Source organism: Phallusia mammillata, chromosome 4, assembly GCF_965637545.1.
Source record: "Phallusia mammillata chromosome 4, kaPhaMamm4.hap1.1, whole genome shotgun sequence".
Taxonomy (NCBI): Eukaryota; Metazoa; Chordata; class Ascidiacea; order Phlebobranchia; family Ascidiidae; genus Phallusia; species Phallusia mammillata.
The window spans coordinates 4,744,809-4,758,650 of NC_137255.1; the positions used below are offsets into that span (position 1 = coordinate 4,744,809).

Consider the following 13,842-nt stretch of genomic DNA (forward strand, 5'->3'; position numbering starts at 1 on the left):
CTTGGTGTTTACAGTGTATTGTATTTTGGTTCTGCACTTAACATTCAAGTTTTAAAAGCAAAATTTGCAGTGACAACACAAAATCAGGTAACAGCTGGTAAAACTTACTGGTTGAAAATTTGCAATATTAAAACAAGCATGGAATACAATGATAAAAGAGCGCGTCGGCTGCACCTATATTTACAACCAACACATGGCAGAGAAGCTAGAGATCTCGCTGAAGAAGTGAGGGATGCAACAGGTAATGTGACTGGGTGTGACAACATGGGTAGATACCAGCTGGTTGAATAATGGAATTCCACCAAACAAGAAACCTTGTTATAACCAACATCATGAAACGTTATTTGATCAAGATTAACCAAACATATAAACAATATATATCAAGTTGTACACAAAAGGCAAAAAGTGCAAAAACAATAATAGATCAAATATAACCTCACAAGGTTGTCTCATCACAAACAACACAGGCTTGTTTAGTATGCTGGCTGTTACATGTACCTTTATTTACAACATGTGGATTTAAAGAATAATAAGCAATACACAGGCATTCCACAGCAAGGTACATATATATGTTTATGACACTGTGTTCAAGGTAACAGCATCTCTTTTTGACAATTCTCTTCTCTTTCGTGTAGTCAGGTTGTTTTAAATCAGAGTTTACTGTGCAGTTTTGAGATGACTTTGAAGAAAGCAACAGTAAGAAGTCTGTTGTAAATAGGGAAGAAAAAGAGGAAAATAAAAGTCTTCCTTTTATCTGAGTAGAAGCTTTTACTTTTATGCAATAAGATTACCACACTTATTTTCACCAACAAAGATATTTAAAAGGCACAATCACAAAGCAACAAAACAGAACTTTTCCTACTAAATCTGTGCTTTTCACATTCTGAAAAAACATTAGGACATTGCATCTCTTAAGTTAAAATAAACAGTGTGGTAAGTTAAAATATAAACAGAGAATGTGTAAGTATACAAATAAAAGAAAAAATATTTACATATATTGACCTCTACTATAAATACAGGCGTGAATCGCGTACAAATCATTAAATACACTCACAGATACAGAACAAAAGTTCCAACTTAGGCGACGTTGATACAACAATTACATACGTATCACCCAGTCTGTAGACTGTGGCGCTGCACACATGATTTTTGTCTAAAAAAAATTTTTGTGCGCCAATTTTTTGGATTTGCATGCAGAAATTTTGCATCAAAGCCATTTGATTAGCCTGTCTTCACCTCTTTAAAAAATTAAAAAAAAAACTTTTTTTCCAAAAAGAATCGTATGTGCAGTTGCCATACTCTGCAGACTGGCTTATCACTACAATAACATATGTATCACAAGATTCACTACAACAACATATGTATAGGATAGTTTTAAATAAAATCCTAGAATTCCACCTGACAGCCAATAGCTACAATAACATTTACTTCAAAGAAACGAAGTTTTGATTTTGAGCACCAAGTTTAAAATTTTGTATAAAAAACACCCAACAATTTAGTCACAAGTATAGAAAAATGGCACATACAAGTGTTTTACATTCCCACCGAAGACAAATCAGTTTTTTTAATTTTAGGAGATAAATAATATTGTACACAAAGTAACTAATCTACAATTTAAAAAAAACCCTGAATTGATTAAAAAATTGCATTTTGTCAGTAGAAGAAAGTTAAAAAAAAACATTTACTAAAAAAATTAAAATAATCTTGGCATTTGTTCTGAGGCAATCAAGGTCATTAATAAACAAGTTTGCCTTGTTATTATAGTTTAGTTTTGAAAACGAAGAAAAATCAGATGCCATTAAAACACTTCACAAATTATGTGTTTCAGCATCAACAACATAACAGTGGTTGGCTTTTGCAAACAAATATTACCAAATGTATAAAAAACATAAAAAGCAATATGAAAATTAAATAATTGAAGTACACACCACATTCTAAAAACTCAATGACATCACTAGATTTGTCAGGCAAGAAAAAAAATGAGATCATGTTTAAGTTGCAACAACAAGACAATAATAAAATTAATGCTAAATACAGCACAAAGAATTTCAAAAAACCTTGATGTTATGCAATCATTTTACGGTTGGTAGACTTGATGCTTAACACTCATTTGGTAAAAACTTTGATTGAAATGATATTCCCAGTCAAATCCACTTGGTATTTAAATTGCAACAACAGTTGCAGCAAAAATTTTTTTTGGGTTTTAAATGCAATTGTCCAAACATCTAAAATTGGGTCATACACTTCAACTGACTCTAAGTTGTTTTTGCCATCCCAACTGTAAAAATTAAAATTTTGTAAATTATAACAGGTCAATATACTTTCTGCTAATCATATTATCATGTTTTCCTTGATACAAGTCTGACACTATCACATTTGGGACCCATGTCCATGTTTTTGTTTTAATTTTATGCAGAACTTAATAATCTGCATGATTGATAAAGTAACTTACCCGCCAATAACGAATATTTTGTTTCCAACCACACATGCTGATGGCATGGACCGTGCAATATTAAGTGATGCAACCAATTGCCACTTCTTTGACTTTGGATCATATTGTTCACATGTTTTTAATAGCAGATCATCACTCCAGCCTCCTGTCAGAAACAATAGCAAGAGGATTTGTACAAAATAATGCAAATAATCAGATTTTTTTTATCCATGTGTGTTTGTAACAGCAAATTAAGTCAATAACCACATATGTACACTTACAGTTTTACAGATCCGGTATTCTACTAACATCTTTTTGTTTAATACACTTTTATTTTTTTGTTATATAACAGTTCTAAAGCAATTGTATGAAAACATATAATCTGCGATTAGGAACAGTTTTGAAAGACATGTGATTGTGTGTATGGTTGCGTATTCAACCTAAATATTTACCTATTGCATAAATTTTTCCATCCAATACAACACTTGTCAAATGGCTTCTTGCTTGAATGAGAGGTGCAATCTCATTCCATACACCACTCTGCATGTTATAAAGTTCACATGAGGATAATCGTTTGCTATCACCCCATCCTCCAATGCAGTAAAGTAAACCTAAAAAAGTGCAGACCAATACAATGATTCTCAGCATAAAAAAACGTGCATACAACAGAAAGCTATGTTTGTGGGTATTAACCTAAATGTGAGTCATGTTCAGGAAATACAAAACAAACCTCCAAACCACTATTGGAAACAAACACCACTATTGGAAACAAACAAGTATCAACAAATCCATTGTATTCTGTATCTGTTTGTGAAAATATAATTTGTAAAAATAAAAATATACATTGGATCTTGTCACTAATTTTTTTTTATCATTTGATCTTTCTGGATTATCTGATAAAACTGGGGACCATTTAAAAAAAATAGGTCATAAAAATTGGATTGAAACTTGTTGTAACAGATAAAACATTTGTTTTACATCTAACATTAAAAAATAAGATATAGGATCATTGTTTACCAATAAACTAAAGATTTGAACATCTTAGATGCAGTTTAAGCTTAGAAAGTTAATTTTGCCAAAAGGCAAACTGGTAATCAAATATCAGTTAATTAAGTTATACATAATTAAGAAATTCCTGTATTTATCTTTTTTACTTCTACATTTAATCAAGAAGTTTAAGATTAAATGTGTATTATAAAACTAAACAGGAGAATAATATTCCACTTTTATAGCAACAAAAACAACTTTTATTGCAGTGTTTTCCGGCAAATGTTTTCAAACTCACCATTACAAACAACCATTCCATGTCCATACCTTACCAGGTTACTTATGTTTGACCACTTTTTGTTGTGGATGTCATACTTTTCACAACTTGAGAGTGTTTTACCATCGTAACCCCCAGTGACATAGATAAAATCTGCAAATAACACAACTGATGTGAAAAAAATGATCAATTTTTGTGTCATAACACTGGTCAACCTAGTGATGTGTACATTTAATACAAATTAGGTATCTTTACATAGTTGGTGGATGTTGCCTGTTTTATATTGTTGATATGACTTTTTGTGCTTGTAAAAATAAGTTCTGCACATAGATTGTTCACAAACAACTTTGCGTTTCGTCTCTGCTTTGTATCGATGTTAACAAGGAATTTTACTTTCCTAATCATTTACTCTATAATTCTAGGTTAAATTAGTCAAATGCAATGTTTCAAATGCAATGCACTAAATTCAACATAAAACCTAGCAACATCAACTCATTCACATGCAGCAACTAAACTAATAAAAAAGCTATTTCAAACAATGATTTTTCGAATGTAACACCTAAGCACTAGATATTACAGAAATAGCTGGACCTTACAGTGGCAACTGACATGTGACCTATGATTAAAATGAGTAAACATAAACACAAAATAATAATTTTAAGACAAAAACCCACCTTCAATCAATGCTGATCCACCATAACTCCGTGCTTCCCCCATGTCAGGTATTGCAATCCATCCTGTTTGTTCATTTAGGTCAAGCATTTCTCCACTTTTGTATGGATTTGTACTATTGTGTACTGCAGCACCTCCAATGGCATAAACTTTCTTTCCAACTTGTGCTGATAATGCTCCACATCGTGGTAATTGGAGTTTCTGTTTGAACAAACATTTCCAAAAAAACCTTAACACTGCAGTTGCACAAATACCAAAATAAATGTTTGGTTTCAAATGCACAAATCAATGTCTGTAGTGGAGATCATGAAAGTGTGATTATGAAAAGCAAACAAACTCTACATCATTACAATGAGGTGGTTTTCAATTTATAAATTTAATTTCATGATACTGAGAGTACAGCAGATTGCTTTAACAATGTTTATTGCCATCATAAGATAAAAACACATATGCTGTATTTTTTGGAGAAAATTGTATCCAAAAAAACAGTTGAATATACAGATTTATATGTAGTTTTTTAATTGCTAACAAGAAAACACAGCTTACTGGCAGTTGCCTTGATTGCTTAGTTGTAACATGATAAACAACACAATCTTGTTCTGTATCTTCTCCACCAATTACAAGAAATTCTCTTGATTGTTTTTCACCTTTAAGTAAGAATGTGCACAAATTTAGTTACAAATCAACTGGCAAAAAACAAACAAATACCTTTAAGCTTTGTGTTCATTTCAAGGGAAGCTTGGGTCAACAACTTTAAACAGTAATTGTTGCTCTTTACCAAGTTCTGAATAGTAAAAATGACCTTAATTTTGACTAACTACCTTATTTAACCTTTTTTATTAAAAAAATACAGCTAAAAATTTTGTACACAAAAATTGGAAAAATATAAACAAAGAAATGTTTAATCTGTATGTAGATCAGGATCACCACTTTTTTTCACAGCTGGTCAATTATTATTTTTTGTATTGTCAGGAAAAGAGTAAACTTCCTTTGAATCATGGTGATCCTGTGACCAATTATACATATTGTTTTGAAAATACTTTCATTTTTTTCATAAATTACTCTTTTTCTAACAATACAAAAAATATTAATTGACCAACCGTGAAAAAAGGGTGTGACCCTGATCAAAAACTTTTCATAATTTTGATTGTTAACTCAATCAAGTCTTTTAATGTTGCTTTATATGAGAAACAAACCAATGTTAGGACGCGTTCTATACATTTTATGTTTTAACCAATTTTAGTCAGGGGAAACAATGAAATGCTATACTTTCATTATTTTAAACAGTACCTTACACAGAAATGTCAGACAGAGACAAGTTGTACATTTACCTGCTCATAAACTTTATTCAAAAAGTCAGCAGTCATCAAAGAAAGATCAAGTGTGGAGAAAAGCTTCAAAAACAATTTATTACGTTGAAGAGGGTTGTGATGAACCCATTCCACAATTCCAGTAAAAACAGCTTCCTCACAGTTCTGTACATATTCACATTCACACAAAATAGGTATTCTTAAAACATTTGTTTTACACTCTTAATCTGATATATGTAGAGTAGTACAAGTAATGGACATGGCTATTCAAAACAATTCAAGTTTAAAACTATTACAACCACAAAAATTTCAAATTCAAACTTACTTTAATTCGGTTCTCAAGAATGGAAGACAAGTCACCAAATTCAAGTTGCTTCAAATCTTCACTTTGTACAACAGTTTCAAAATTTTCCACAATAAAGTGGTTTGCTTTTGTAATTAAATCATCCAGGTTGTATCTCTGAGCATAAGCTCGAAGTTTCAAGCAGTTGTCAGCAGAAATAACATTAAGGAGAAAGGCACTACATTTTGCTTTAAGAACTGTACAACAACATTATTATGATAATTTTTTGATTTTTAATTCACAGCAGTGCAAAAAGTCAAGAAAATCGGAGTACCTTCAATTTCTGTGTACTCTGCATCATCCAAAATATCCAACATATTTTCCTCTGTTATTTCAATTTTACCAGAATATATGAACTGAATGATATTTGCAAGTCGCTGATGAGGAATGTTTTGCATTTTGATGATGACTTCATATTTTTCTTTCATCTGTAAAACAACTGATTTTTCCACAAAGCCAACATAAAATTCATCCTAGCTGCAATTTTTTGACTGGTTTTACCCATGTTTTCAACCTTATTTAAACCAAGAAAAACATTATGCATTAAAAAAATATTGTGGAACACCAAACCCAACTTTAAATAAAGCCATAAAACAAACAAACTTACACTAAACTATTGTAATGGTTTTAAAAAAGCAACTAACCCATGCAAATAACATTTTATCTGATCTTGCACACTTTAACATGTATACAAATCACCATTTACAAAATGGTTTTATGCCAATACGATGCAAAAAAAGAGTCTATTTTAAACATCATGTAGTAATCTAACCTGAAAAATTTGTTGAGTTATTGTAAGTAAAAAGAAAACTCACTAGGATTTTATGAAGTCCAAAATAGGTAGAAAGATGCCAACATTCTTGTAGTACAAAGAGCTATTAAGGGCTTGGTATTAAACCCGAAGTAAAAATTCCCATGTGTACAAGCCAAACAATTTTTGAGAAACCCTTTCACACCATCATTTACCTCAATAGTAAACATCCTTCTGAAATAGTTGGAAACAAGCATCAACACACTTTTGTGAACTTTGAATTGCTTTCCCTCGGACTCCAGCACCAAATCACAAGTTGAATCTGCTGCATTTCGGTCACTGCATCAATAAGAAAAAATTGTGAAACATGAGTTTAGGTTTATAAAGCTCTTCTGGCAAATGTATATTTAATACAAATATTTTTGGAGCTCTACAAACCTAATATTATGCCTGGCAGCAATAGCTTTATATGAGTTTAAGTTATTTAAACTTTGTTCTATTTTCACAATTTACATAAAAAACTTACTCATCAAGTAGTTGACCTAACCAAGCTTGGTGTTTCATAACACCAGCATCAATGGGTGCCATGTTTACTGCATGTTAAAAACCAATACAAGACCTAAAACATAGACACATAATAAAGACCTACAAGTAATACAAAGATGTACTGTTCTCTTACCACATACATACGGTGTATAATATCACCCAGTGTAACAAAACACTAATTAGTCAAAGAGTACTAGTTTACTTGTATGTAAGATGAACATAAATTCATGACTGGGATCAGCCCTGAAATGTCCCCGCAGATAAGCAATTACCACATCATTACATATAATGACCGTATGCCAGGCCCATTAAGTGCATAATACCACTTCAACCGGTCACCAAGCAAAATCTAGCCTGTGGTGGAATCTGAACACCCGGCAGGAGTCTTTCCAAGACTTGCACTCTACCAACTGAGCTAGATCAATCCCCCACTATGAAGCTCGCATTTGCTCTGATACGAGGCAGGAAACTTTGTTTGTGATTAAACTTTCAATGGGTTCATGGAGGGCTGCTTAGATTAACTGAAATTCCTTAACAAAGGGATTGCTAGTAACCGGAATCATCTGTTTTAGTCCTTTTTAAAAGTAGTGGGCCAGATTTAAAAACATTGCTCCAACAATTCCATACTTGGCTACATGAGTGGAGACAGGAAAATTATGCTCACAAAGCTGGTAATAACTGTGCAACACTAAAACATTATAAACAGGAAAATGGTGAAGGCTATAATCAATTGATCATGACTAAATACACTGTATTTTACAACATATTATAAAACATCTGCGATGGTCGTTTGTCGTACTGCGCAGTGTGTGGCAGTAACACAACTCAGCATAAAAAAACACTAGCCGATAGTTGTCACAAAGTTACACAACTTATGCTAATTTGTTATCATTAGTATTTGGCATTTAGCTTACAAAGCAAGAGTAAATTAAAGTATTTTTGCACTGCTGCAATTTTGAAGAACTGTTTCAAGATCACTTTCGTTCTCATATTTAAGGGAAATCCCCTAGTGCGAAAAAAAAGTCTTGCTAGAGAAATCATTTTTTTGTTAAAATGGTTATTAATTTTAAAGTACTTAGAATCATCATTGTATTTCAGCGTTATTCAACACAATTATATGAGCTTTTTGGCCTTTTGCAAACATTATTAACAAAATAAAAAAGTTGTTGACGGGAAATTTCCCTTGGTTTCGTTGTGTGTTGCCAAGGTGGTGGTTTACCGCCCACTTATGCTGGTTTATGACATACACTTGCGGAATGAACAACAATAAAGTTGGTATGCCTGGTGATCGTTAAAAAGGCAGTAGGGCGCATAGGTTTAACCCAATAGGTTAATGTACGCTGACTAATATGAGTCGGTTTCCATTTGTCAAAATAGCCGGATACTTAACCTTATTTTATAAAACTATGGACGACCGACACCCTGTTTCTCCTTTATTGAATGCCACGTAAAAATACAGATAAAGTTAAAACCAAGCTGTACAAATTATAGTACGCTAGGTCTTTTGAAGGCGTTAGCCAGTAAAGCTGTACAAAAGCCAAGTATTTCCAAAAAGTACTTGTAACTTAAGTGTGGTATTTTGTTTGGCGATATCAATGGGCACTTCAAAGAAATTAAATCTGGTATTGTTTTTGTCGCTTGCGCATCTCAAGACCAGCCAAATTTTGGCAACGGCGTCACATTAAAAACAGTAGAACACCGATTTTGTTTGTTGTACGCAACACAACAAATTAACTGGGCATGAACCAATCTCTCTTCTGATATTTTGTTTGCCAAACAATTAAATACACGAAATCGGATTGTGGCGTCACTGGCTGCTGTCGTCATTTTCTTTTAACCCGATATTGAAATGTGACACAATCGATGACATCATACCCTCCATTGACCTTGAACGGTTGCCAAGGGTTACAATCTTTTCCTCCAGGGATTCAAGCCTCCTTTTAAAATCGTCGCGCTCGCTCTAAAAGGAATTCGGGTGATTATTTTTATGTTATGCCGCATCAGCCGGTCACCAAGCATTTCCATATGTCAAGGTGCAGGCTAAAAAAAACTAGCTTGCGGTGGGATTTAAACCCACGACAGGAGTCTTTTTGAGACCCGCGCTCTACCAACTGAGCTTCACCGGCTCAGTGAAGAACCCACCAAAAGTCGCATCACATAGCACCGGGTTGGTACATTTCCTCGTGGTAGATTGTCTGTTAATCGGTTAAGATGTACATATATTTATAACTGGGATTAGCCCTGAAGACTTCATGCAGACATAGTGTGTCATAAGCGCTGGTTGGCATGGACGCTTTAGGACTGATTCCAGCCAGTAATGAATTTTTGTTCATCTTTGACAGAGATGCTTAGCCTATTACTTAAGTGATGTTTTCCAAACAGTGGATGACTTTAAGACTCGTTTCAAGACGAGTTACCAGTCTATTATTATCCTCGATTGTTGTCTGCATCGCTCATAGTTAGGCTGTAATTACTTGTGATAATATTATATTCTAAACATGGTTTAAATATTCAACCCAGCGAATTTCAATTTTAAACAACTGCGTTATACCTGAGGTCACAATTACAATTAAGTTTTTGTGGCAAACACAACTTAGGGATTAATTTTAAAATCAAGAAATCGGCATGGTATACTTTATTCTTGCAACTGTCTGAATAACTACTTTATTCTTGCAAGAATTATTCTTTGATGTTACCCACCATTTCAGGATTAAGAGTTTTAATCTTGGTTGAAAGGTTTCGATTGGGAATATAGTAATCAGACTTCTGAATAACCCGACGTCGGACAACCTGTGGTAACAAGTACTGGATATCCAGAGTGAGTTTTACCTGCAAGCAAGATTGTCAAAAACACAACTGAACAAAGAAACAATTGTACAAGGTATATAATCGTATAATCGGTTGTCGACGTTTGACATGTTTTTTTGCAAGCAGAAACGCACAGATTGTTTTTTTAGCCCTAGCTACATTTAAATATAGACCCTGCACTTTGTATCCGCGTGCTCGAATGTACTAAATGTTTTTTTTAGTTCTCCTTGACGTAAGATCTACCCCTAAAACATACCCACATGAAGTCATCTTACAAAGCTTTTCCAACAGTTAAACTAGATGTTAACTACAGGTTTTGTATACTTTGTTCACTGAGGTATATTCAGTTACATAAAAATATACCTGTATTGCCAAACTTTCAAATTCTGCGTTTGCTAGCACACTTTTAACGTCGTCAACAGCTAGACCAACCTAAAAAGAATATTTTACACACAAATAAGCTTGTACAGAGAAATTTGTTTGTTTGCACAAATACAAAACAAGTTCCTTTTTTAAACATTTACCAGTAAGTTCATCATGATGATGCTCATTACAATAACGAAGATTACAAAGAGGATGTAGGATACAGCTCGGAAGTTTACCTGTGAAATAACCATGTTTGAAATAAGTATTGGTAGAGGGATTACCACCGGTTTAATGCAAAAATAGATAAATAAGGTTAGCCTGCAAACTTACAACTTACAATTGATGCAGTAAGTGTTTGCGTGCTTGCTCCAGTGTCAATTGCCTTAGCCTCTGCCACAAAAATGTCTTTAAACCCAAATTCCCCAATCATCATAAGTGAAGTTTTGACCACCGCGTTCCACCATCCTTGAAACCCGTACTATATAAAAAACATAATTTGTCACCAAAAAACAAAAAGATTCTCTAAAACGGTGTCACTACAGTTTCACAAAATCGCAATAACTATAGCCTACTCACCTGATTCTGCAGTAAACAATGGAAACTGAATGCAAAGCCCAAAATGAAAAGGACAATGACAACAAAGAATTTCATAAAGGTGCCCAGAATTGTGGTAAACATCAGAACGTATATTCCAAATGTTGGCAGATTTTTTATGAACATGATCAAAACCATCCATGATAGAAAAACGCTGACTGCTCCAATCTGCCACTGCCAATCCTATGAGCAGCAAAATAAACGAAGTTCAATCATTGCAAAAACCGAACGTTTGGGGATGAATGACCCACCTCCCTAATACCATAGTATCTAGGTCCTCCCGAGTTTGTGTCTGAATAAACAGTGAGAATTGCCAAAATGTAAAGTGTAACCTCGAAAAGGTTGGTAAGGCTTATAAAATAAAACATCTTTTGTGAGTAGACCAGGTACAACTAAAAAAGACAAAAAATATGAAGTTTTTATTAACAAAAATATAATTTTCAATGATATATAACTTTTGAAATTAAAAACTTGCCTCTTTCAATAGACTGAGGGTCGAAAGGGCAATGACAAAGCCTTTTGCAACAATTCCCCATGAGTTGTAGTCATAACAACGTCCAAATGATGGTTGTGCTTCAGGTATTATCATAACGCATGATGTCATGTTGCTTGAATCTGAGTCTAAAGTCAGTGTCTCCGTTTTTTTTTACAAAACAGTTGTGCATATATAGAATTTAAACATCAATTTCGTTAAGTAGACGGCCACGTAAATTTGTTTTTTATTTGTATTCATGGCACATGTGGTGGAAGGTGAGCAACCCTGTTACATTGCAACCACTGATGAAAAGGATGTTTACCAAGTAAAACGTCTTCCACACACAAAGTTTTGCAAAAATATTCTATGTACATTCAGTGAATAACGAAATTGAAACTGAAAAGCTGGGACCACCCAGTCTGTTGCTTGATGTATAAAGACTAATGAGCCTTATAGCAATGGATGTAAGTTCAGAAAAAAACATTTATTCTTTTATCCTTTTTAACTAATAAATGAACGACTGAATATTTTTTCGGAACCTACATCTATATTCAGTGAACTTACCAATGAAATATGGGGGAGGCATCATCAACATATATAAGTTGAAAAACACCATGAATATTAAATAGAACAGCAGATTGATACAATACACCCGACATACAAATCTGTTCCACTGGGAGTTTAGTAGACTAACAACCAGTGGGTGGCACAAGAGCTTTTTTCGTTCTAGTTCGACCTGCATATAAAAATCTTCAGCAATGTATTGAAACCAAAATCATACACTAGCTCAGTGGTTCCTAACTTTTTTTGACAAATCCCTCCTTCACAATTCAAAACATTTTCATCTCTCCCCAATAATAGATTCTAAATCATTCAAAATTTGGTCTTTTATCAACGTTAAAGCTCCTATTCTCAGAGCCTTAATGTTGGTTTCAAACCACATGCAAAAATTGGAGTAAGTAAATTTCCACCCTCAAGTATTTATATTCCACCCTTAGTAGTACGGAACCACCACACTAGTTGAAGACACCTTGCAAACAAGTTATGTGCTACCTTACCACAATGTTCAAAGGGTGGTTTTTCTTGAGCAGATTTAAATCATTGGAGTAAGAATTTACCAGACTTTCATTCTGATTGGATACCTGTAACAAAATCCATAATATTCAGGCAAACGTATCATTTTGCATCTCGTAGTTTAAAAAATTTCTAATTTTACACGATATATGCAACTATTTAAACTGTGTTAGAACTATAATTAACTTAAAGTTTTGACTGTTTATAAATTTTCTTTCTTTGTGAAAAGCATTGGAATCTTTTGGTAATTCATAGCATTGAAACAAAATAAAATTATTGGTGATTGTTGTTTTAAAGTCTGCAAGAGATTGCAATAAAAGCATCTAGGGATTGGCCGAACTGAACTAGTACCTGAGTACCTGGTACTGAGCATCGCTATTTTTAATTATTGTGCTCGGCCAAGTAGTTGCACAAACTGACCCAAGTATTAAATTTGCCTCATCATGCCTTGCTAACATACAAAACTAGTGTTCAAAAGGATATCCAAGAACAAACATAACTGTTTTTTCAATGTGTTAGACCAGGGGTCACCAACCTATGGCTTTGTAACATTGGAAGTTAATCTGCTCCTTAGAAAGGTTTTTCTGTGGGGATATTCAGAATTAATATTACCGCGTTTCATAGGATTTTAACGCCCAGGGTTGACCCAAAGCCAGTTTGTTACTTCACAGACAAGACTACAAGTGTTAATTGTGTTCAAACAATTGCCTTCTTTTGTCACTTGTGGCGTAATATACAACCATTGCTCGTAAGATGAGACTAATTATACAGTTTAACAGTCGCAAGACCAGTTTTTGAATAGGATTGTAGAAAGATCATAACTTGGAGCGCCAGAAAAATTGCCTCGTTGGGTAGGGCATAAGCTATGCGGCCCGCGCAAATCATTGTTATCACTCCTCCGGCCCGCAGTGAAAAAGTTTGGTGACCTCTGTGTTAGACGGGAGAAAACACATACATCAAGGGTCTGTACAATGCATGTACCACTGGTGATGTACTGGCCTTGGAGCGCTATATTATAAGCATAGAATTGGGAATGTTTGTGACATCACAATGTACCATTATTACCATTATGCCATTAAGCATTAACATGAGATGCTCGGTGTTCGAGCAAACAGAACATTTGCAGTTTTGGCCCATGCCTGATAGCATTATTGATTTTTGTTCATATCTGAGTTAAATCGAATAAAACACAGGCCTGGAAAACTTAT

At 33.8% G+C, this 13,842-nt stretch overlaps 1 protein-coding gene and 1 pseudogene across 2 annotated transcripts in view; both read right to left on the minus strand.

The window, feature by feature from the left end:
- LOC145222463 (kelch-like protein 28) lies at positions 1-7,359 on the minus strand (annotated as a pseudogene). Its single transcript, XR_013859342.1, has 12 exons — positions 7,298-7,359; positions 6,987-7,110; positions 6,295-6,448; positions 6,003-6,217; positions 5,699-5,842; positions 5,076-5,151; positions 4,914-5,014; positions 4,370-4,568; positions 3,717-3,848; positions 2,884-3,042; positions 2,453-2,597; positions 1-2,278 (listed from the first exon to the last, which is right to left on the minus strand). The product of XR_013859342.1 is annotated as a kelch-like protein 28 (transcript).
- LOC145222460 (transient receptor potential cation channel subfamily A member 1 homolog) overlaps positions 7,328-13,842 on the minus strand; it is a 15,193-nt gene continuing 8,678 nt past the window's right edge. The window contains exons 12-22 of the mRNA XM_080088594.1: positions 12,619-12,702; positions 12,125-12,296; positions 11,561-11,706; positions 11,337-11,477; positions 11,068-11,268; positions 10,829-10,969; positions 10,650-10,727; positions 10,489-10,557; positions 10,018-10,146; positions 9,193-9,277; positions 7,328-7,390 (exon numbers count right to left, since the gene is read on the minus strand). Coding sequence (XP_079944720.1) covers positions 7,362-7,390; positions 9,193-9,277; positions 10,018-10,146; positions 10,489-10,557; positions 10,650-10,727; positions 10,829-10,969; positions 11,068-11,268; positions 11,337-11,477; positions 11,561-11,706; positions 12,125-12,296; positions 12,619-12,702 — 1,275 coding nt within the window. The 3' untranslated portion in view covers positions 7,328-7,361. The remainder of the gene's footprint in view (positions 7,391-9,192; positions 9,278-10,017; positions 10,147-10,488; positions 10,558-10,649; positions 10,728-10,828; positions 10,970-11,067; positions 11,269-11,336; positions 11,478-11,560; positions 11,707-12,124; positions 12,297-12,618; positions 12,703-13,842) is intronic.